Source organism: Pteropus medius, unplaced genomic scaffold (genome assembly GCF_902729225.1).
Source record: "Pteropus medius unplaced genomic scaffold, Ma_sr-lr_union100, whole genome shotgun sequence".
Lineage (NCBI taxonomy): Eukaryota > Metazoa > Chordata > Mammalia > Chiroptera > Pteropodidae > Pteropus > Pteropus medius.
In genome coordinates this window covers 881,385-904,048 of record NW_024349224.1, presented here as the reverse complement: position 1 = coordinate 904,048, position 22,664 = coordinate 881,385, and the positions used below count along the sequence as shown (strand labels likewise).

At 57.0% G+C, this 22,664-nt stretch overlaps 1 protein-coding gene and 1 long non-coding RNA gene across 5 annotated transcripts; one reads left to right on the top strand and one right to left on the bottom strand.

Moving 5' to 3' along the window:
* Positions 1-4,103: 4,103 nt before the first annotated feature.
* Positions 4,104-12,036, bottom strand: LOC120617213 (uncharacterized). Its single transcript, XR_005656820.1, has 3 exons — positions 11,937-12,036; positions 9,967-10,072; positions 4,104-4,299 (listed from the first exon to the last, which is right to left on the bottom strand). It is a non-coding gene; the product is annotated as an uncharacterized LOC120617213 (long non-coding RNA).
* CCNE1 (cyclin E1) lies at positions 11,309-21,383 on the top strand. Of its 4 annotated transcripts, none has more exons than XM_039880745.1 (12): positions 11,309-11,498; positions 11,963-12,014; positions 12,126-12,213; positions 12,442-12,501; positions 16,069-16,214; positions 16,319-16,454; positions 18,881-19,027; positions 19,591-19,686; positions 19,886-20,020; positions 20,121-20,232; positions 20,306-20,463; positions 20,728-20,913. In XM_039880745.1, the coding sequence occupies exons 2-12, from the start codon at positions 11,992-11,994 to the stop codon at positions 20,848-20,850; spliced, it is 1,224 nt and encodes a 407-aa protein (XP_039736679.1). In that variant the 5' UTR covers positions 11,309-11,498; positions 11,963-11,991; the 3' UTR covers positions 20,851-20,913. The 4 variants fall into 4 exon arrangements, with proteins under 4 accessions (XP_039736679.1, XP_039736681.1, XP_039736678.1 ...); XM_039880744.1 differs by having other exon boundaries at positions 11,312-11,498; positions 12,433-12,501; positions 20,728-21,383; XM_039880747.1 differs by lacking the exon at positions 12,442-12,501.
* The last annotated feature ends 1,281 nt before the right edge of the window (positions 21,384-22,664 follow it).

The following is a 22,664-nucleotide window of genomic DNA, read 5'->3' as shown; positions in this document are numbered from 1 at the left end:
AAAAGCAAATATAACAAACTATTAACAACGCCAATTCTGGGTGGAAGTTAACAGATGTTCATGATACTATTTCCAAGTTTCCATATATTTGAGAAATAAAAATCAGAAAAAAATGTCACTTTGACTTTGTGTTACTTCTTAAGACCTTGTAAGTCCCTGGGTTTTCCATCCCATTGATGGTGTCGTGAGGGTCCAGTCTGCAGGCCAGAAACTCTGGGTCTCTGGACCGTGCCCAGGTCCTGTTTCCCACGGCCACGTTTATCTTACCGCAAACAGCGCCGAGTCCAGCCATTTCCTGCCAGGCCCCGCGGTCCCCAGGCTCCGGGCTCATCTCCCTGGTGACGGCAGCAGCCTCCAGCACCTGGCCCCCCGAAGCCCGTTCCCCATGTGGCAGCCTGAGGACTGTTTCGAAGACAGACCCCTGAGTGCCTCCATAGTGCTCAGGATAAAGGACGCAGTAGCACTGTGGCCGCACCCCAGCCTGGCCGCCCAGGCCCCCACCTCCCAGTCCTCAAATGAGCTTGGTCTCCCCAGTCCGGGGTCCTTCTCCCTGCCCGCCCCTCCACCCGAGGCCTCTCCTTCTCCAGTCGACCCTGTCTCATCTCTGACCTCTCAGATCAAGCATCAGCCCCCAGAGGAGCCGGCCTCCCTCCTCCCTGTCCCGATCGGGTTCCAAAGGAACCTGCCTTCGGAGCGTGAATCTGTGCACTGTGACGTGCCAGTCAGTGAACCAGACAGCTGGAGAGCTCTCCGTGGCTGTGTCCCGGCCTGAAGTGAGGCCATCACTGGCACCAGCCTCAGGTCGTCGAGGCTGGCGTGTGAGTGCACCTGGCACCCGCTAAGACACGCACCTGTTGCATAAAACAGGAAACCAGCGTTCATGGCGTGGCCCTGGGTGTGGTCATTTGATTGATGCCTCCCTGCCACAGAGCCGCCCTGCGGGGTGGCCGTCTGCGGGCCACTTCAGCTCCAGAGTGCCGGAGGCCTCTGCCCGCTCCTGCTCGGCACACCCTGGTCCCCAGGTGCTGGTCCCCAGGGCGTCCCTACCACGCCCCCACACACTGAGCTCTGCTTCTGGGGACCCCAGACTGCCACGCTCCCGGAGAAGGCAAAGGGGCACGCGCAGCTGAGATGGCCCTGCTGCTCTGGGCTACGTGGGAACGTGCATCTCTGCCGCTGTGGACACGCTGGAATGCAGACCAACCAGGCAGTCCTGGGAGGGCTGGCCACGCCCCGAGGCATCTTGCACTCTCTGGAGGCCGATTCTCGGGACGTGCACGGGTCACTGTGCTCTCAGGCAGTGCCGTCCTCTTCCCAGACCCTCACCCGGCACAAGAATGGCACGTCACTGGGTCGTGACATGTCGCTGACCATAGAGGTGAGGAAAAGGGAAAGAAAGCTAGGCCTTCCATGAGGAGGGACACAGATGTGGCAGCCCAGCTGCAGGGAACAGGGGGCGGGTGTTTGCACGCCACGCTCCGCCCAGCCACCCCTGCCCCAGTTCCCTCAGGCCCCTCGGGCTGGTGCGTTCTCAGCGGGCGACAAGCAGCCTGGCCTCACTCTATTTGCAAACATATCTGACCCCGGTGTCCACTCTGCCTCGCCCCAACTTTGGCCAAATCGCCCTCTGGCCACTCTGCCTGCAGGATGTGCTCCGTGCCACATGCGGGCGAGTGACCTGTAAACACGAGACTAAGGTCAGTCACTCTCCTCTCGGAGGCCTCCGAGGCTCCTGACGGCGGAGCAGGAAAACTCCAGCTCCCCGCACAGCCTCCCAGGGCCCAGGGCCGGCCAGGCTGCCCCCCACCCCGCCTCTCTGGCCGGGCCCCAGCCTCCTCCACGCAGTTCTGCTCACACATTACGTCACTCGCGCCCTGGGCCTGGCACATGCTGTCCCCGCAGCTCCTCGTGCTGGATTTTTGCCATGCTTCAGGCCCCACAGTCTGCGGTGCCTCCTCCCGAGAAAGGCCTTCGAGAACCGCCTTATCGGCAGTGATGGGCTTGCTCGCTCCATCGTAGCTCCCGTGACTGCTGAGAAGCACCTTGTCTTTGTCCCACGTTGCGTCACCTCCCTACGTCCCGACCCCTACGTCCCTACCCACCCGGGACAGGGCTCCGCCTGTCTCAGTTCTTTCCGTCCCTGGTGGGGGAAGGGTCCCGGGCCCCCCACAGTGAGCGGATGAGGGGGCGGGGCGGGGCTGGGCTCGCTGGCTCAGGGGCCTTCCGAGGCAGGCAGGACCGGGCGCTTCCGCCGCCTTCCATCCCGCGTGCTTGCACCATATGGCTTGTTCACGCGAGGCCGAGCTGCAGATGCTCTGGCTTGGAGCTTTCTTGCTTTTGTGTGTTAATAGCAGAAAGATGGCTGGAACAGAGCTTTCCACACATTCTGTGTTTGCTAACTATCTATGTGTATGGAAAACAGACTTCGGTGGTCCTAGCCAACCCACTTGTGAAGTGGGAGGGAAACAGAGAGCTTTGAGAAGGAGGGGGTGCTACTCAGAACGAGGCCGAGCCGCGGGGATGGGGTGCTTCCCGGAGCGGGCTCCGTGCAGGCGGTCACGGGGGACCCGGAGGCCTCGTGGCCCCACCGGGTGTGGCACCCGCCGCCTCTCTCTGGGTCTCGTCCGCCTCAGTGCTGCTCCTGCCCACCACAGGCCCACGCGACCCCAGACACTGTGACAGCCGTTGCTTCCCGGGCCACACGGTCTCAGCTTCCAGGTCTCTGCCCAACCCCTCCTCTGACATCGCCTGTTCCCCGCTCCTGGCCGTCACTCCAGCGTCTGAACACTGGGAGCCCCCCGCGTGCCTCCGTGCAGCTTCCTTCTGCAGGAAGAAGGGCCCCGAACGCGTAAACAAACAGGCGATCACCGAGTGTCTGCAGCGCCAGGCGGGATAAAAACACGGGGCTTAATTAAAAGGGGAGAATCAAGCATTTAGTCCACCATGTGAGCTGTATTTCAGGGCGATAAAGAGCTCTCATCGATATGGAGAATTTCTGTGCAGAAGACCCCAGGGAATGAACTGGGAGCGGTGGAGCCCCCGTGGGGGTGCGGCCGGGGGCGCCGCCCTGCGCGGAGCAGCGCTGCAGCCCTGACCCTGAGGAGTGGCACGGGCCGGGAACGGGAACGGGAACGGGAGAGCCGAGGCCTTCGGTCCGTCCTGTTATTACTACTGAGTTGTTTTCAGACGACGCACCCCCGCTGCCCACGGCGGGGTGAGCGCTCCCACACTCCACCCCGGACATGCCTCTCACCCAGAAGGGAAGGAAACAGAAAATCGCCACTTTGCAAAGCCCGATCGAAACACTGATTCAGGAAACGACCCTCAGTGGATGGAAGTCTCAGGTGGGGGTGGGTGGAGAACCTGACAGTGGGAGGGTGAGGTTGTCACCCCCTGACCCTGCCGGTCAGTCTTAGCATCACTAGAGGGGACAGCCAGGCACTGAGGGCCTCCGGGGGCGATGACACACGAGGCACGCAGCATCGCCTATGGACGTGAATTAATCGCCTCCGAGAAGCAGCTCCCATCCACGGGGAATGCGGGGGAGAGAGGCCCACGGGAAATGACCCCATGTGGAAGCAAACGGCCACTTTCAGAAGAGGAAATGGCACCTGATTTCTGCAGGAAATGTGGAAAAGAAGGGGATGCTGGACACTGAGGAGAGTGAGGGACACGGCCACCGGACATGACGCATGCATCCTATTTAGACGGTGATTCCCGCCGAAGGTTACGAGATGTGTTTGAGACAACTGGGGCTTTGATTTCAGACCGAGTATTAAATGAGACCAAGAACTGTCCGTTTTGTTAGGCATGTTAGGTAAGAAAACATCCATGTTTTTAGAGACGCGTATTCAAATACGTAAAAGTGAAATGACATAATGTTTGGAATTTGCCTTAAAATACTTCAGCAAAGGAAAAAAAAAAGCCGCGGGCTCAATGAAACAAAAATGACAAAATCTTAATTGTTAACTCGACGAGGGGTCCCCGTACGATCATGTCTCTGCTTGCGTGTGCATTAGGAAATTTCTATAATTAAAGGCACAAAAACAAAACAGGATGCCAAGAGAAAACTGGTGAGAGGCAAGGGAGAGAAGAGCCCCGAGATGGAGACAGCCTGGTTCAGACAGGACAGTGTGGCGTGTCGGGAAAGGGCAGGGAGCCCGCAGGCTGCAGCAGAGGGAGCGGTGGGGGCAGCGCCCAGGACTCCAGGACAAGCGTGCTCGGTGCTCACGCAGCAGCACAGTGCCCCGCAGTCTTCAGAAGGGCAGGTTTGGTTGGATTTACAGACGTAACTTTCTTCTAGAAGAAAAGAGGTGACCCTAGCTGTTGCATGTCACAGGCGTCTTGGTGGGGAAGAGGAGGTGCAGTGGCTCCCTCTCAGTCCAGGCAGAGGGGACAGGAGGAGGCAGACCGGGAATATTTAGGGGCACAGAGCCACCGGGGCTCGCTGGTGCCGTCAACGCAAAGGGCGAGAGGAACGCACAACAAGATGGGAACCAGGTTTGGGCCTGAGCAACGGAGGGGACGGTGGAACCAGGTGGAGAAGCAGGCGCGACGGGGGTGGGGGACCCCGAGTTCATCTTCAGGCATCTTACCCTGAGAGGCCTGGGAGCCGGCAAGCACGCAGGGCAGAGGCGTGGGCTGGAGACAGTAAGACCAGCGGGAAGGGAGTTTTTGGAGAGTCACCCCGTGGCTGACAGGGAGCTCCCCGAGTAAAGGCACTGAGGAGGAGTGCAGAGGAGGAGGAAGGAAATGCCACTCCTGGGGGCCTCTTGCAGGGGGCGAGATGGAGGGCATCGGTGGCCTTGAGGAAGACCATGTCAGTGACCCCACTTCCTGGCCCTGCCCCTCCCTGAGCCAGCCCCGCCCCACTGCCAGCTGCCTCCCTCTGGGCTTTTCCCTTGCTGTTTTGTGGTGACCGCCAGTGGGGCAGCGCATCTTGGATGGGCAGGCTGCCAGCTCAGCCTTCATGCTCCGGGGACAGAACTCAGCCCCGTGGCCTGTCAACAGACACTCAGAGAGCAGCACTTGTGTGCACGGCACCCGCTGAGCCCAGTAAAATGGCACCAGTCACCAACTCCTGTTGCCCAGAATCACGAAGGACGTGAAACCGGGAGCCCGATCAACTGTCCCCAAACACTGGAACTCAGCTCAGGGGTCCCCCACCAAAAACTGATCGGAGAGAGCGAACCTAGGGGCTCCTTGTGGGAGCCAGGGGACAGAGGCTGCAAAGAGCCATCCTTGACCCCTAGCCCATGGCAGGGCGCTGGCTGAACCGTCCCCCGCTCCCCACACCCCTGCCCATCAGCCATCCCTGTCCCTCCCGACCACAGTGTCACACATTATTTAAATAACAGTGGGTCACACAGTGAGTCACTCCCTTGTCAATTCTCTCTCCCATGTTCTGCTTTGTCAAGAACGTCTGTTTGAAACTGACGGCTTTGACACCTCTGTAATGTCTGCTCAGCTTTTTAAAAAAATTGTGGTAAAATACATGTAACATTTGCCATCTTAACCACGGTGGAGTCCAGTTCGGTGGCTTTACACACACTCATGGTGCTGTGCAGCCATCACCACCATCCGTCCACAGAACTTTCCATCCTTCAAAACTGAAACCCTGTCCCCATTAACAGTAACCCCTGATCCCCCGGCCCCCTAGCCCGGGCACCCCCCTTCTGTTTTGTCTCCGTGAATCTACCCTGGACCCCTCGGCAGAGGGGAATCACAGAGTCACCCCTGCTGTAAACAGGAGGAGCTCGGGCCTCAGGCTCAGCCTGGCCCCTGCCGCTCTGCCTGCAGCTGCAAACACTTTGATGCTCCTTTCTCTTTGTGGTCATGATGCTGGTTTTCCATTTGGGGGACGGAGAGTAGGTTTTCCTTCTCAAGCACACAGACTGATGGAACTCGCAGTGAAAGGTTGAAGGTAGAGAGGTTCTCACACGGGGAGCGGGGATGCCCTGGCCTTGAGCTCGGAGGCCCCCATGGCGAGCCCTCTGTGTCCCCGATTACCAGCCCCACGTAGGCCCCAGCAAAAGAATGTGCCCCCCATTCCGTGCACCCGGCCTCCTCAGCTTCCTGTCACCATCTGGAAGACGCTTTCTGTACCTCTCACCTTTGCCCCCTCCCCATTCATCTACCCTCTTATTCAGCAAACCTGGCTGTCCAGACCTCGTGCTGGCTCTGGGTCAGCTCCCAGTCCCTAGATGGGGTCTCAGTGTCAGACTGACACAGTGGCCAGCTTGAAACCTCAAGGGATGTGACAGGGTGAAGCCGCCCCCCACCCAAACAGGCCAGCACGTGCTGTCGCCCTGCAGAGAAATGGGCCCAGCTATTGCCCAATGAGTCAGAAACCCTCAGGTAGACAGAAATTCAACTTCCGGCTAATAGTGTGTGAGCCAGCGGGATCAGTCTGTGACCTCTATCCAGTCACGTGCGGAGTGAGTCCTGCTCCATTAGTGTCCACTTGCTCCCAGAAGGTGGGAGGTGTCCTTAGCAGGGCGGGGTCAAGCCGGTCCACTAGCACTTGACTGGGGGGCAGGCGCACGGAGGCCCCGCGGCTGCCAGGCTAAGAAGTGTGCTCCTGTGCGACTGATACAAGCGAGGAATCCGGGAATGTCGCCGGAGAAGTCGGGATTCTGGGGAGCTGAACCAGTGACCCAGCCTGGCGGCCCCAAACCAGAGGGGCATGGATTTGCTGACCTCGGGGGAGGCGCCGCGTGGGGCCTGCAGGGCCGCTGGGAGACTCTCTGGGGGCGCAGGTCGTCCCCCTTTCGCTCACCCCCAACACCCGTGACTGTCTAGGTTGCAATTTATGGGAAACCCGACCCCGACGGGCCGAACGAACACATGAAGATGCTGCGCTGGCTCCAGCATCCGGGAAGTGCCTAGTTATCTGGTCTTGAGCTTGATTGGATCCAGGAACTCAGCAATCGGAAGCCTGCTTCCCCTTGCCTCGGGCTCTGCTCCCCTGGGGAAGGACTTCCCTCCAAGGAAGGTCACCCTGAGTGGCAAGATGGCTTCCTGGTCCCAGGTCCACTTCCAGACAGCTTAGCAACACCAGAGGGTTTTCATTGGCCCGGCTGGAGTCATGTGCCTACCCCTCGACCAATCACATGGGCAGGAATGAAGTGCTCTGATTGGCCAGGACCCCACCCCATCAAAGTGCAGAGGGTGGTGCTTCAAGGAAAATGTGAGCCCCTGACCCCAAGGGACACAGGAAGGCCTTCTCTCTCCAGGCCCCCACCCTCTATGTCTTGTAGCTGTGCCTTTCTTCAGAAAAACCCAAAATGAGATTTAAGTGAAAGCTGGCGATATGGTGGTCAGACACAGAACAAAGCCCCCTTGTGTCTTAGCCCATCTGTGGGGGTCGGGGAGTAGCTCATTGCTGCGTAACTGTCCCCCCACCCAGTCACATCCCTCGCTTCTTGAATTTTCTTCAGATCAGTCTGTTCCTGGCACCTCTGAGCTTAGCATAGAATCCGTAAGTGTCAGCTCATTGCTCTATCTTACCCTAAGTCTGAATGAAGGTCGATTTTAATTTTTGCTGGAGTGTTTTAACCGAGCAGAGTATCTGTCTCAAGGAGTGTTGACTGGACGTGCTCTCCAGCGTAAGGGGGTTAGGCCAGGGCTGGGGCCACCCACTGGTTTGCCAAACTCCCTCCTTGCGGTCCGCAGCATTGGCTTGATCGGAATCGCAAGGAAGACGTGGGAGCACAGATGGGGGCCGGCGACTCCTGCCGCCCCGACCGGCCTGTGCGGACGGATTTACAGGGCTGAGGGAGAACACGAGCCAGGCCTCCGCTGCCTTCCCACACTTGGAGCGGGGAGGGGGGGACCTGGAGCTGGGTCCTGCCTGTCCTGCCCAGCCCCACCCCACAGCTCACACTGGTGCAGCCGGCTGGGCCCCTCTTCTGGTATGCCGGTCTGTAGCCTCACAAGGCCCCTTCTTCGGCTTACCTGGGCAGCTCCATTTGTCCAGCTCTGCCTGACAGCAGGGCCTCGGCCGCTCCACTCCCAGACACAGCCCAGTCCTTCCCCGATCAACCCTCTCTGGCAGCCTCGCTCCTTAACTTTGTGCTAGGCGCCTTTAAGGAGCTGGTAAAAGTTATGCACCAGCTGCCTGAGCAAGTATGTGCCATGGGCTGGCACTGTCAGCGGGCAGCTTATCGGTCCCCGAAGGCTGTCTGGGGGCCCTGGATTAAGGAATCCTATCTTGGAAGGACGTCCCCTTAGCAACCCCTGTGAACTTACCCCTGCTTACCCCCTGTATCCTGGCTCCCGTCCTTCCCCTTCCACTGTCTTTGGGGCCTGAACCATGTATGAAGCTAAGTAAATGCCCCCCAAATTTCTTTCTGAATAATAACAATCGTTAAGACATATTGAGCACTTACTACGTACTACATACCATCGCAAAGGCGTTACGGGTATTAATACAAGAACCAAAGTCTCAGGGCAGAGGGAGGTGCTTCCTCCCTACACAGCAGCCTCTAGTCCAATCCACAGTCTCCCTCAAGGCTGAACCAACGCCTAGACACTCTGAACCGGATGCAGGCGTAAAACGAAATGAACTCAAACAGACGAAGGTGAGCTGCCCCAGACGAGCGGCCATAAGTTCGGAGGACTCTGAGCCGTTGTGCAGGCCGTTTCCGCTGCCTTGGACCTATCTTTTCTATCGCCTCTGCCAAATTCATTCATCCTTCAGCCTAGACGCGGCTTCCTCCACACAGCCTTCTTGGCATCCGAGAGTAGGTCGGACGCCCTCCCCCGCAACTCCACGGGAAGCCCTATCCCCCACCCCCCCCCGCGATGTTCCAATCTCAGCCCTTTTCACTCTGTACTGCACCAGACTGCCTCCTTTCCGGACTGGAAACTCCCACGTGGGCAGAGATTATTAGTCTTGCTTTACTTCAATTGTTTTATGTTAAAATTGTTGAAGTATAACATACTCAGTAATGTACACAAATCGTCAGTGTAGACCTCAATGAATTTTTATCTATGTACGCAGCCATGGAACTACCACTCGGATCAAAACATGAAGCATTCGTAGGACCTGGAAGACTCCCATTCTGACCGCTGCCACCACCGTGTCGGCTTTTCCGGAATTTCAAATGAATGGAATCACAGAGGAATGAGCTTTGGTGTCTGGCTTCTTGTTCGTCATTACATCTGTGAGATTCAGTCACACTGCTGCATGTCCCAGTGGTTTCTCCTTTTTGTTGTTGTATAGTATTCCATTGAATAAATGTACCAAATTTATTTCTCCATCATACCATCGATGAACATGCTGGCCAGGATATAAAGCATCTGGAACTCTCGGTCTTTGCTCGTGGGAGTGTAAATTGCTACAACCACTAAAGAAAATTCTGTCTTGTCTGTCGCTGTTAGAACAGTCATGTGCTGAGCACTATGATGTGCCAGGCACTGTATTAAGTGATTCATCTACATTATGTCACTTAATCCTCACAATGGCCCCAGGAAGTAGATAGTTGCCACCCGTGAAATAGGATAATCATAGTTTCAATGTTATAGGATTACATTGATGTTATAGGATTACATTGTGACATTTAATTGAGATAACACTTTGAAGGATTTAGCCCAAAGCTGCCATTTCGGAGTCACTGTCCATGACACCCGTTATTGTGATCGCTGAAGGGTACAGGGGTAGGAGTTCAGAAACTTGGGTCCTATGCTTGCCTAAGCCAACCACAGCAAGCCACCCCAGCAGCCTTGACCTCACAGTCTTTGAGAGGTCAACAATCTGCAAGCATGGGCCTTATGGAGGTGACAAGAGTTGCACTATTCCATAAGACCCAGGCTCTAACTTCAAGAAAACAGTCACGGGGAGCGGGGTGCAGGGCTGAGACCATATATCAGGAAGGCCCTTGGGAGTGCTCAGAAGCCCTCTGCTACACACTTCTAGAAGTTGAGAACCCTGAGTGGTTTGAAGTTACCTTATCCTGTACTTACCTCTCTCACCAGCCTGTAAGCTCCACAAGTTAGGTCCGTGTATGTTTTTCAGGGATTCGTTCACAGATAGTATGTGTCTCCCTTCCTTCAGGCACTATGCCAAGACCTGAGGGATACAGCAGTGCAGAGGTCAGGCAAGGTAGGGAGAGGGACACCAAACAAGGCAACAAGCCAAGGAGCAAGAGACACATGGTGGCAAGTGCCGTGAAGGAACCACGCAGGACAATGAGGTGGAGAGGAAGTCCTGGGGAGGGGGCGGGGCTTTGATTAAACGGTCACTGAAGACTGCCCAGGGAAGTGGGGAGGGGCTGCGAGCAGCCAAGAGGAGTCAGAGCAGGTGACAAGTTCCAAGGCCCTAAGGTGAGAAAGGACTGAGGGTGGCTGGAGCTGTGATGGGAGGGGTCGAAGGGGAGGTCTGAGAGGGGCCGAGGGCCGGTTCAGGTGCAGCTTGGGAGACCACCGCAGGGGCTGTGGATTTGATACTGAAGCTGATGAGAAGCAGTCGGAAGCCTTTGAACTAGAGAAGACCACGTGGAACCCCAGCGATAGCGAGGTCTTCTGATGCTCGGTTTGCGGGGCAAGGACGCACATGGGAGGTGCGCGCCTATGAGTCGAATGAATGAATGAATGCATGCGTGCGCCGGTAGATGGCTGGACCTGCGTCCAGGTATAACGGCTGTTCCGCGGGGGGCCCCAGACCCAGCAGCTTGCTGGAGGCCCTGATTCTAGGCCCGGCGACCCGGCGCGGTGACCTTGGGCACATCCCCGCCCCGACTCAGGGCCGGAACCCTGCGTCTCGGGGGCGGGGAGGACGTGCAAGGAGGGACAATGCGCGCGCACGGCTGGAGCGCGGACGGCGGGACCCCCGGCCCGGCCCCAGGCCCGAACCCGGGCCCGACCCGGTCGGACCGCGGCCGGGCCCAAACTGCCGGCGCCGCGGTGTTTACATTCCCCCGGCGCCGGCCACGCGGCTTTTTGCCGCCCCGGCGGGGCTCGGCCCCGCCCCCGGGCCGCCCTCCGCCCGGCTCGCGCCAGACCGGCACCGCCTCCGCGGCGCGCGCCGTCCGACCTGCGGCGTCCCGCCCGGCGCAGGCCCTGTCACTTGGCCCCGCCCCGCCGGCGCGCAGGCCGTCCCTTGGCCCCGCCCAGCCGGGCCCTGGCCCCGCCCCGCGCCGCGCCGGCCCCGCCCCCGGCCGCCCGGCGCCTCGGCGGCCTGCGCGGCGCGGGCGGTCCTGAGGGCCGCGGCTGGGCGGGCTCGGAGCCGGCGGGGCGGGGCGGAGGGTGGCGGGAGGGCGCGAGGGCGGGCCGGGGGCCGGTTCCGCGCGCAGAGATTTTTAAATGTCCCGCTCTTCGCCGGGCGCAGGAGCAGCCGGCTCGACCGCCAGCGCGGTGTAGGGGGCAGGCGCGGATCCCGCCGCCGCCGCGCGCGCTCGCCCGCCGCCGCCTCCCGCCCGCCGGCTTCCCGCTCGCCCCGCCGCCCGCCCGCCTCGGCCTCGGCGCGTGCCGCCCGCCCGTCGCGGACACGGCTTCGGGTGAGGCCCGCACGGGCTGCGGACGGCGCGGACTCGCGGAGCGCCCGGGTCGGCCCGGCCCGCCCGGGCCGGGCTGGGGGTGGGGGTGGGGCGAGGCAGGGTCGCGGGGTCCCCGGAGGCGTCAGCGCGGGGTGCCGGGGCAGGGTGGCCAAGAGACAGGCTAGAGGAGGTGTTGAGGGGGAGACCGAGGCAGCCCCTGCGCCGAGGGCGGCGATGGGCCGGCAGGGGGTTTCGGGGTGGCGTCCGCCCCCCCACCCCACCCCGGGTTCGGACCCGGTACCGCGGGCTGCTGGCGGCGCCACGGGTGACATGCCACCCCGGGCCCATCGGCCATTTTCCCGACCGGCCCGGGAGGCTCCCGCCGCCGGCCGCGCGGGAGGGGGAGGGGTGTCCGGGGCGGGCCGGCGGGCCCCGGTCCCCTCCGCCGGCCGTCCTCACCCCATCGCCGGCTCTGTGCTCCCCAGGCCTGAGGTCTGATCCCGCGCCCTGCGCCATGCCGAGGGAGAGGAGGGAGAGGTGAGTGGCCCGGCCACTGCGGGGAAGGGCAGGGTGTGCGGCGGTGGGGGAGGGGTGGGCCCCGATCTGGGGACAGCTCACCCTTACCTCTGTGCCACTCTGGCTTCGCAGGGATGCCAAGGAGCCGGGCACCATGAAAGAGGAAAGTGGCAGCGATGCCTCAGTTCGCTCCAGGAAGAGGAAGGCAAATGTGGCCGTGGTGAGTACAAAGGGGACAGGTGGGGGAGGATGGCCCCCCATCTTACCTGGGTACCAGGCTGGGTTCCGTCCACGTACTCATTGATAGAGCAGTAGTTAAGGGGCGTCTGTGTTTGCAGAAATGGTGCTCACAACCTAACCAACTTTCTTTTTCTTCTCTGTTTTTGTCTTTGGCTGTTTGGTGTGTTTCCTTGTGGGGTGGCGGTTTGTTTTATGTTAGTTTTTGCAGGATCCAGATGAAGAAATTGCCAAAATCGACAGGACCGTGAGAAGCCAGTGTGGCAGTCAGGTAGGTTCACTTGTAGATTGGGCCTGAGTGGAGGACCCCTGCCCTCTGTGGGTCACTTGGGTCCACAGTCCCTTGCCTCTTGCTGAAGGCTTTTGCTCTAACTGTGGCCACAGCCCCTATGGCTGAGTACTGCCTGCCCGTGAGCACCACTGCTGCCAGCTTGGGGTTCCAGGAAGGTGTCTTGTTCCAGATATGTACTGATGCCTGGGAGAACCAGAATGAACGTTGAATAACTCAGTCCTCTCTGTTTGCCCTTGGGGAAACTGAGACTCAAAGGAAGAAATTAACCCAGAGACAAGTACAGGCCAGGGGTGGGGTCTGTCCTGCAGCCTTGTCTTCAGGCTGGTGAGCTGGGGTGGGTGGGGGGCTCCTGACACAGTTCCCAGGGTAACCGTGATCGTGGGGATTTGTGTGTGTTCCTAAGAAATGGCCTCTTCCCCATCCACACTTGTTTTTCCCTCATGGAGCTTAAGGATCTCCCTGGCCCCTCCTACTGCCTTCAGGTCAGGTTTAAAACTCCCCCCTCCCCCCTTTCTGGAGGTTCCTCAGCCCATCCAGCAATTATCTGCGGTGATCACTGCTGTCTGGGGCCCGTCCAGGCCTCAGCGGGAGTAAGGAGTATTGGTAGAATATCGTGCAATGATGGGTGTGTCTCAACACTTTTTGTTTACTAGCCCGTTTCTCGGCGCCCCTCCTTCGTGGACTTCCCGCCAAATTTCCTGCACGCTTGTGATATTGTTATAATATCAGGAGTTCCTGGCAGAAAAAGTTCACGTTATCTGTCTACCCCCAGAAATGGCTGCAGACCGTAGTTATGGCTCCGGTAGGGAGAGCAGTCCGTCCGCTAACTAGCCCGTCGGGCCTTCTGACTCTGTCACAAATAGAAGCTGAGCAGGAGCATCGGAGCGGAGGGCGGCGGTCCTGGCTAAAGGAGGAGTGGGCAGCACCCGCCGTGGCACCGTGAGCCACACCTGAGCCACAGAGTGTGGAAGGGTGAAGGGCTTCAGAGCAGTGGGCCACGCTATTTCCAGTAACTGTCACTGCGCATAGGGCCCTAGGAATTAGCGTTTCTGGGGAGGTTCTGCTGCTCATTGAACAAGGAGTCGATGATTTCTTTCTCTCAGGAAAAAAAAAAAACACTTCATTTTAGGGAAGGAAAAAGGACAGTTCCACATTCTTTCTTTTTTTCCTCTTTCTCCCCTTAAAAAAATCGTCAAGCGAGTTGATTTGTGTGGGTTTTATAAAATGGGTCTCTACTTTGTGAAAGTCAAGACCGGTCATTTTCTCAGCTTTGAATTGAAATTTCCAAATGAGGATGAAGCTGTCCACATTGACTTCTTAGAGTCCGAGAGGAGGCTGTTGCAGGGGACCCCCTGAGTGGGGCCTCCAACAGAGCTTAGCCGCTGGGGGACCACAGGGCGTTGGCGGCTGTCACATGGGAATAGCTCTTGCATTTCCCACTGGAAGGCACGTCGTGGTTGTCCAGAGATTGATGGCGACAGGCTTCTGCACATTTAGATGACTTGAAAATTACGCACCTATTCACGGCGCAGTCTCGTCATTTCTCTGTGTGGTTTCATGAAGCTGGACTTTGGGGGTAATACACCTTTTTGCCTGTTAACGACACAGAGTCACACAGTTATCATAGTTCAGCCCAGTGCAACAGCCTTGAGTTACTTCTAGCCGTCATGCTAAGCTCCGTGTAACTGCTTCGTCAAGACCACAGGGAACCTTTGGTCCTTACGTTGGGTCTTTCTTAATGAACAGAAACCCTTTTATCGCAAGTCCACTTACTACATCCATTTGGTTTAATTTTTTGTTTGAAATGCAATTTTTTTTTTATTGCGGTGGAGTCCTGGGCTTTCTGTTCTCGGAACGTAATTTTGCGTAAGGTAGTTGTATTCTTAATGGAACGAGGCGTCGGGTCGGGCGGTTGGGAGTAGTCAAGACGGGTCTCTTGCATCCATCCCTTTCCTTCCTAAAGTCAGACTGATCTTGCTTCCTCAAAACACGATGGACACTCGAGTTACAGGACGCAGCCTTCAGTATTCTGCTTCACAGCTCTGGTCCCTAAGAAGCCACCTCGGGAGCCGAGTGTCTGCGTGCGGCTCGACCCGGTTTATCTGCGAACTGTAGCAGGCCTCCCAAGGCCTGCTCTCAGCGGTTCCCACCCTCCAGCCGCAGACGTGGCCCCCAGCTCCTGCTGGCAGCGGTGGTACCATGACCCCATCGGAGCCAAGGAAGTGCTCCCAGCGCACCGTCCCAGCAAGGGAGGCGGAGGCTGCCTGCCCTCCGACCGCCGTTGGCAGGCACCGGCGTGGTTACTCCGCACGCCAGGCCCAGTAGCGAGGCACGGCAGAGGGCTCCATCCCGACTTGCTCTTCTCGGGACCCTGAAAGTGGCTGGTGGGCTGGGACAGCCACCCTGTACCATACTTTCCAGTGTCCACGATCGTTTGTCATCTCAGTTGTCTCCTGTGTCAACATCAGTGATCTCTTTGCTTTAAAAAAAATGCCAAGAGTGTCACACTCGGCTTCCATGCCGCAGGACTGTTACCTGCCATATCTTGAACAAAATCAATATTTTATAGTTTTCAAAATCAATCATATATAGACAACAGAACGGTGGGTACCAGAGAGGAAGGGGATGGGGGACAAAGGGTAAAGGGGGTCCAATACGAGGTGACGGACGGAGCCTAGACGTGGGGTGTGGAGCGCACAGGGGAGTTCAGATGTCCTGTTGCAAGGCCGTGCTGGAGCATTTGAGGCGTCGCTCCTGGCATGAGTCGTCAGGTGTTTGATGATGGCAAGTTAGTTGAGTCTTAAGTGTCGGCCTTTGGGGCGTGACTCAGGGGTCTTCCGGGGTCTAGGCTCTGTCTCCGTGCGCTTAGTATGACCTGTGACCACTGCTTGATCTGGTGTTAACTGGGCGGATGTTTTCTTTGTTTTGTTTCGAGTTAGGGAAAACTAAAAGTCCCTGTTGTATAATATCTTTGGCTAGTCCTGCAACCAAAGGAAGATGTCGCGTTTGACGTGACATCGTTCTAGAATGGAGAGACTGATTATAGGTGGCACTTTATATTTTTGGTCGTTTATACTTGTGAATGAATGCTTATGCAGTTTTTTTATTGGAAAGTTCTGTCTTCTACTTTTAAGAAGTTTTAAATTGATCATACTTGTTAAACGAATCTTCGAATAGTGACTGAGTGGTCCCACAGTGCGCTTCAGTGGTCACGCCTGTTTTCTTACCGAAGCTGCAGGTGGATTTGTGGTTTTTTTTCGGTGCTGGCTGTTTGCATGTTGCGTTTTGTCTTGCTCCTCCCGCTCAGGCACCTCCTGTGACAATGATAACGTGGAGGATAAAATGCTCCCGACCTTGTAGTTTCCTTGGGTGTCACTAGTGAAACGGACGCATGGGGTCACCCTGCGGCTCTCGCTCGCCACCTCCGTCTTAGTCCAGGCCGGGAGCCACTCTCCAGTGCGAATCACTGGCCGCTCTACACAAAACAGCGAATGTAAAACCGGCTGGTTTACGGCAAACATTTAGAAACATGCTTTTCCTTTCCAGCCGTGGGACAGTAATCCAGTCTGTGAAAACCCCTGCTCCTTGATCCCCACACCTGACAAAGAAGAGGATGAGCTGGTGTGCCCGAGCCCCGGGCACAAGCCTCAGGGCACCAGGCCAGCGCGAGCCCCACCCCTGCCTGTGCTGAAGTAAGCGGGCTACCTGGGCCCCCCGTCCCCCCCGGCGGCGGCGGGCGGTGGTGTGACACACTGACCCCATCTCCTGTTTTCCTGCTTGGTTTTGTTTTTTGTAGCTGGGCAAATCGAGACGAGGTCTGGAAAATCATGTTAAACAAGGAAAGGACATACTTAAGGGACAAGCACTTTTTACAGCGGCACCCTCTCCTGCAGCCGAAAATGCGAGCGATTCTTCTGGACTGGCTGATGGAGGTGAGCTGGCCTCCCCGTTAGTGGGAAGCACTGTTTCTAGAATCCTCTGCAGCCGGGAGTTCGAGCCCATTGCCATTCTGAGTCTCTGAAGGTGTGGCACATACACTGCTTGGTCTAACTTGTCACTTGCATGTGTCCTGAAAAGAGTTTCTGAAGTCTCTTTGCCCCTTAGATGTTTTTAAGTTGATATCGAATTGTCTTTTAATCGAAGTTCCAATAGTTGCAAAGGTTGTCTTTTCCAATTAACTGGAGAAATTGGTAGTTGACCTTGGCTGATTACGTTGCTTTTAGGTGTGCCCAGGGCGGTGCAGGTAATGGCAATTTGACAGCCAGTCTTAGGTTTTAAAACTGTACGAACAAACTTACCTTTAACTTTAAGAGAGCACATTGTTCCTTTTTAACTAACAAAATGTATCGGTCAGATCCTTTGTTGACCACAGTCACGGTTCTCTGCAACAATTGGTCAAAAGAACAAATATTACAAATGGAGATGGATAAATGTTTATTATAGAAAGTCGTATTGTGTGGGGAGCGCACCCCTTTCTGGGGGAGCTGGGGGCGGCTCAGCCGGGCCTTGATTAGGGACCCTTCCTGGACACCCGTAAGCCTTAGGTGGCGAGAGGGGGGCTTTCCTCCGTGCCGTGGAAGGACGGCTCGGCCGGATTGCTTTACGAAGGCGTACACGTGGCGGCTGCATCTGACGACTCCCGATGAGCCACCTGCACTGTGTTCCCTCAGTGCTCATCCCAGAATCAGATCCCCTTCGCCACTGGCCGCCAGCGTGCCTCAGGCAGGCCACTCAGCTGTGAGCCTTGGTTTTCTCCTCGGCATTTTCTGGCAGCTCTTCCCTTGCGGAGCTGGTGCGGACTAGAACTGCGTATGGGGCGGGCACCCGCTGCGCAGCAGGCCCGGGGAGATCGCCGTGTCTCCCATTCTTAGCTCGCTCGCTTCGTCCGTCCCCTGGAACGTCAACGGCTGCATTTTCCCGTGCTGGCGGCCGGCGGGCCTGCTTCGGGCTGCCGACTTGCAGCTGCCCGGCGCAGCGCCTCGTGGCAGCGGTCCCGTCTGCGCGCTCCAGGGGACGCACGGTTCCTTGCCGCGTGGACGGTGTGCGCCCTTCATCCCCGCGCTTCGGCTCCCAAGGCGCTGGGCCAAGAGTCTCCGTTTCATAGAACACAGCTGATGCCGTCTGCTTGAGAGGAATGTGTTTCTCCGAGGTTCGACACAAAACGTCAGTAACACCGTGAACGGTAGAAAAGAACGGTGACCTTTATGTCTTCAGCGGGGCGGCACTGAGTCGCAGCTGGCGGGCAGGCTCGTCTGCGGGGACGCTGCGAGCTGGGCGAAGCGGGCTGCGTTGGTTCCTCGGAGGCCAGGGTCTGGTTTCTAACGTGTTGCTCCATGAGCACGGCTGAGTGGGGCTCGCCTGGACTGTGGAGATCCAGTGACCGCTAACGATAGTTGAAATTCCACGTGTCACTTCAACGCCCCAAAGACTCCCCAAAAACTTAGCTACCGACAGTGTGCTGTTGACCGGGAGCCGGTCTGATGACCAGCGGTCGCTCAGCACGTGTTCTGTGCGCCGTGCGTTACGTGCTGTGATCCAGTAACGTGGCCCAGGGCAAAGAGAACGTGACGATCATGAGGAAAACGTGTCCGCAGCACTGTGCGCGTTTACTGCGCAAACCGCTGAGCACGTGGACCCGCGTGGCTCCAGCTGCCCGAGGGCCACTGCCCTCCGGCGATAACAAAGTTCCCTGGTCGTCTCCGTCGCTGTCCCTGGGCCGTCTCTCCTGGTTCCCCCGGGGAGGGCTTACCTGGGAGGCCCACATGGCAGGCTCACGTGCGTGACGCGACGTGCTGGGGACCTGGGCTCTCACGTGTCCTTGGTCTTCTCAGCCCTGTCGCAGCTGCCCCATGAGTGGGGTCAGCCAGGCAGCGCCTTTGCAGTCGAGACGGTCTGGGACAAGAGAGGTGTCCAGGCAAGAGCCGGAACTAGAACCTAGGCCTGTGAGTTTCCATTTAAAGAAGCTTCACTTTGTTTCGGACGTGACATCATCTCTAAGGAAACGCATGTTCTGGCTTTTTTACTTTCTCCCGCTGTTGCCAGTTGTGACTTTCCTCAAGCCAGAATGAAACCTATAGAGGGTTTTTTTTCTTTGAGAAAATTCCTAGTGTTTTCATGAAAATGTGCTTTCAGCAGGCTGTGAAAACTCGCTCATAAACTATTACAGGACACAGAACGCGTCGTCCTGTGGTCCGGGTCCCCACTTTTCACTGCGTGTGCTTGGGGACAGGGGAGGGAGCCATCGGGCAGGAAAGCAGGTTCTCCTTCCGTTCATTAGTACTGACTTAACCAGAACACACGGCGAGCTTTTTGGTTACTTTTTTCTCAAGTAACTGTTCTACACTTAATATTTTTTCAGGTGTGCGAAGTCTACAAACTTCACAGAGAGACATTTTACCTGGCGCAGGATTTCTTTGATCGATATATGGCGACACAACAAGACGTCGTAAAAACGCTTTTACAGCTTATTGGGATTTCGTCTTTATTTATTGCTGCCAAACTTGAGGTAAATGACTTTCAAATATTCGTTAGGTGGCACATGCTGTTTCTTGAGCTCCCCTGAGAACTGGGGACGAGGTGAACTCCTCGTTTGTAATGGATAGCCTGCGTTTCTCTCATCTGAGGCCCATTAAAGTTAAGACACATGCGGAAAATGCTAGAACTTAGCCAAGAAGAAAGAGAAGCAGTGAGTATATAAAATGCTTAGGTTGTTCAGTTACTTTAAGCTGAAATATTAAACCTTGACCTGAGAGGACTGAGATTTTGGTGTGATTGGAAGGTGAACGGGTCTAACTTGTAAACACGTTGCAAAAAAAAAGTATTGAAAAGGTGAAAATTTCAAAATTATTCCCAATGACTGAAAGTGTCATTGATCGACTGAATGAGTGATCGGCGAGGGGGATGTTTCGCTGCTTCCACAGTCACGGTGGCCTGGGCCGCGGAGTAGCTCGGGTGCCCTCTCCTTCCCTTTCCTAGGCTGAAAGCGCGGTTTCGGGGGTTCGTTGTGAGTTGAGACGGTCGGAGGCGGGCATTTGGAGTAGTGTCTCCCTCCCTTTTGTGTCCTCTCAGGAGATATACCCTCCAAAGCTGCACCAGTTTGCATACGTCACAGATGGGGCTTGCTCAGGCGACGACATCCTCACCATGGAGCTGATCATCATGAAGGTGGGTGGCAGGCAGAGTCCCGGTCCTTCCTGCGTGCGTGACGCCTCCTCCGCGCTCCGTGGCGTGCACGTGGCGTGGTGTCTTCCTGCCGGACACGCTGGCGTGGTGCTCGGCTGCGCTTCGAGCCCCCGGAGAGGACGGGGGAGCAGCAATGTTCTTGTCGCAACCGCGGGTCCCCTTTCTCTCTGTTTTCCCTTAGGCTCTGAAGTGGCATTTAAGTCCCCTGACCATCGTGTCCTGGCTGAGTGTCTACTTGCAGGTGGCCTACCTGAACGACGTGTACGAAGTGCTCCTGCCGCAGTACCCCCAGCAGATTTTCATACAGATCGCAGAGGCAAGTGGCCACGACCTCTGGGCCCGCCGCGCCGCCGGGTCACGCGACTCCACGGCCCGTGTGGCGGCCGCCGGTGTCAGCGCCCTCTTCCTCTCTGCAGCTGTTAGACCTCTGCGTCCTGGACGTCGGCTGCCTGGAATTTCCCTACGGTGTCCTTGCTGCTTCTGCCTTGTACCATTTCTCTTCATCCGAACTGATGCACAAGGTTTCAGGTGCGTTCACAGGTGGATTACACCTGCAGGCCGCTCGGTGGCCTCGGACTGAGCCTGTCGGTCTCCGTCGCAGGGTATCAGTGGCGTGACGTAGAGAAGTGTGTCAAGTGGATGGTCCCGTTTGCCATGGTTATAAGGGAGACAGGAAGCTCGAAACTGAAGCAGTTCCGGGGCGTGCCCGCGGAGGACGCCCACAACATCCAGACCCACCTGAACAGCTTGGACCTGCTGGTCAGTCCCCTTCCTGTTCCCACACGGGTTCCGAAAGCTGCCGACGCCCCGTCCCCTCTCCCTGGGCGGGCACCGGGTGGCCCGGGAGGACTGGGAAAGGAGTCGTGGTCAGGAGAGGCTGCGTCTCAGCGCTGTGCGGAGCGAGGTTTCTTGAGTGTGCCTGGCTGTCTCTCCCTCCCACGCCTCCGCAGGAGGGAGCGCACGGCAGGTCACGCCGAGAGGACAGTCCCCCTCTAACGGCCCTGCTTTCATTCTCGCCCACAGGACAAAGCCCAAGCGAAGAAAGCCATATTATCTGAACAAAATCGGGTCTCTCCCCTCCCCACCGGGGTCCTCACCCCGCCACCTAGCAGTAAGAAGCACAGCGACGGGCAGGGGACCGCATGACACCAGCCTCCTCCAAAGACAGTCGCGCGTCCGGGAGTGGCTGTTCCAGGCCCTCGCCTGTCCGCCCCATGGGCCGCGCTAGCCTCTCGGACTCAAGAATGGGAGGGCACCCCTGCGCAGCGGAGGCGTGTCTGGGGGTGTCGTCGGCGGGGACGAGTGCTCTCACGGGACGCTCGGGCTTTGCAACGAGCGGGTCAAGCACACCGGCCACCTCCTGACACCAGAGCGAGCTCCAGGGGCTGCCAGGGAGGCCGCCGCTGGGCTCGCTCCCCTGTTCACATGGGTGACAGGCGACACCAAGGCCTGCTGCGCCGGCCCCCTTCGGGAGTTCGCACTGGGTCCCATACGTTGAGCGGAGCAGGCGGTCGGGGGCCTCACGATGCGGGGCCCGCACCCCACACGGCTGGGGCCCACCCGCCCACTGCCAGTTGACAGTGTACAATGCCTTTTATGAACTGTTGTTTTCTAAGTGCTGCTACGTCTATCCATTTTTAATAAAGGTGGCCCTGTCCTCGAGACAGCTGGCTTTACGAGCCGTGTCGTGATTTAAGTTGCAAGTCGGCCTCGCGTGTGTCTGTGTCCAGGTCTCATCTAGCTTCACCCCTCTTGAAGCCCAAGTCTTTGAGAACATATGTACATGTAAGAGAAAATGTTTGAAATGCGCTTCGGGGGGGCCTTGCCTGCCCCCCAAGGGCCCCTGAGCTGCGGCTGAGGTTCCCAGCCGGCCTTCCTCACCCGGGGCCTGCATGGCGCCCTCCCCACAGCTCAGCCCCGAGAACTTGCTGACTTTGTGGCCTTAAACTGTGCTTTGAAGAGGAAAATGCAGTGTGAACTTACATGCAGCCGAGGCCACCGTGTCAGTGCTTGTGCCTGACCAGCGACAGCATCGCTGGGTATCCGGTGGCCGGGCGGGGTCGCTGTCTGCTTGATGGCCTGGCGTGTGCAGGTCATGGGCATTTCGTTGAGCTGTCCCAGCGGTGGCCTCGTCCAGTCTTGACCCACTTTCTCACTGCTTCGGCGTGTGTACGAGTTCGTAAAACCGAGGCTCAATGAGCAAACGAATCCCACTGATTTTCTACTTGACATTTTATCTCAAGAAAAAAGATCTGAAATCGAAAAACAGCCATTTCAAATCCGTGTCACATTTATATGAAGCTGGAGAGCAGCCGTACTTTTTAACATTGTGATATGATAGTTCTGGCAAATTTTAATAAAGTTCCCAAATGCGTTACAAATCCACATGTAATGGTGTTTAGTCAGATGATACTCCTAGCTAATTATTTCTTCCATCTCAGGCAGTGATGCTGACCTTAAAAAGTAGTGAATTTCTCATCGTGATCATTTGCAAGTGACTTGCAAAAATCCTAAAAGTGGTTAATTTACATTTGACATTTTCTATGCAAAAACAAGGCGCTTAAAAAATTTCCGCTTTCTAAGTTTCATTAAAAGTTCGATATCTTGACAAATGGGAGGTAACGCTGGTTAGAAAGTGAGTTCGAGGTAAATACTAATAGACCGTTTGGCAAGCCATCACGTAGAATAACCGACTGTGATGACGCTGCCTCATACGTAAAATTGTCGGAAGGCTGCGTTTCTGGAAATCTGTACTTATTGTAAGTGGCATTGTTGCCATGGGCAGCTCTTGATATCCGTGCTAACGAAGAGTAAGTCCCAACGGATGAGTGAAGTTTATAGTAATCTGTGTTTTCTGCGGCCCTGCCGGAAATTCCGACAACCGCTGGTAAGTGAAACTCAGTTTCCCCTCCAGAGGAGGCTTTGTCCATCCGCTAGTGTACAATCGGGCCCTCACGGGT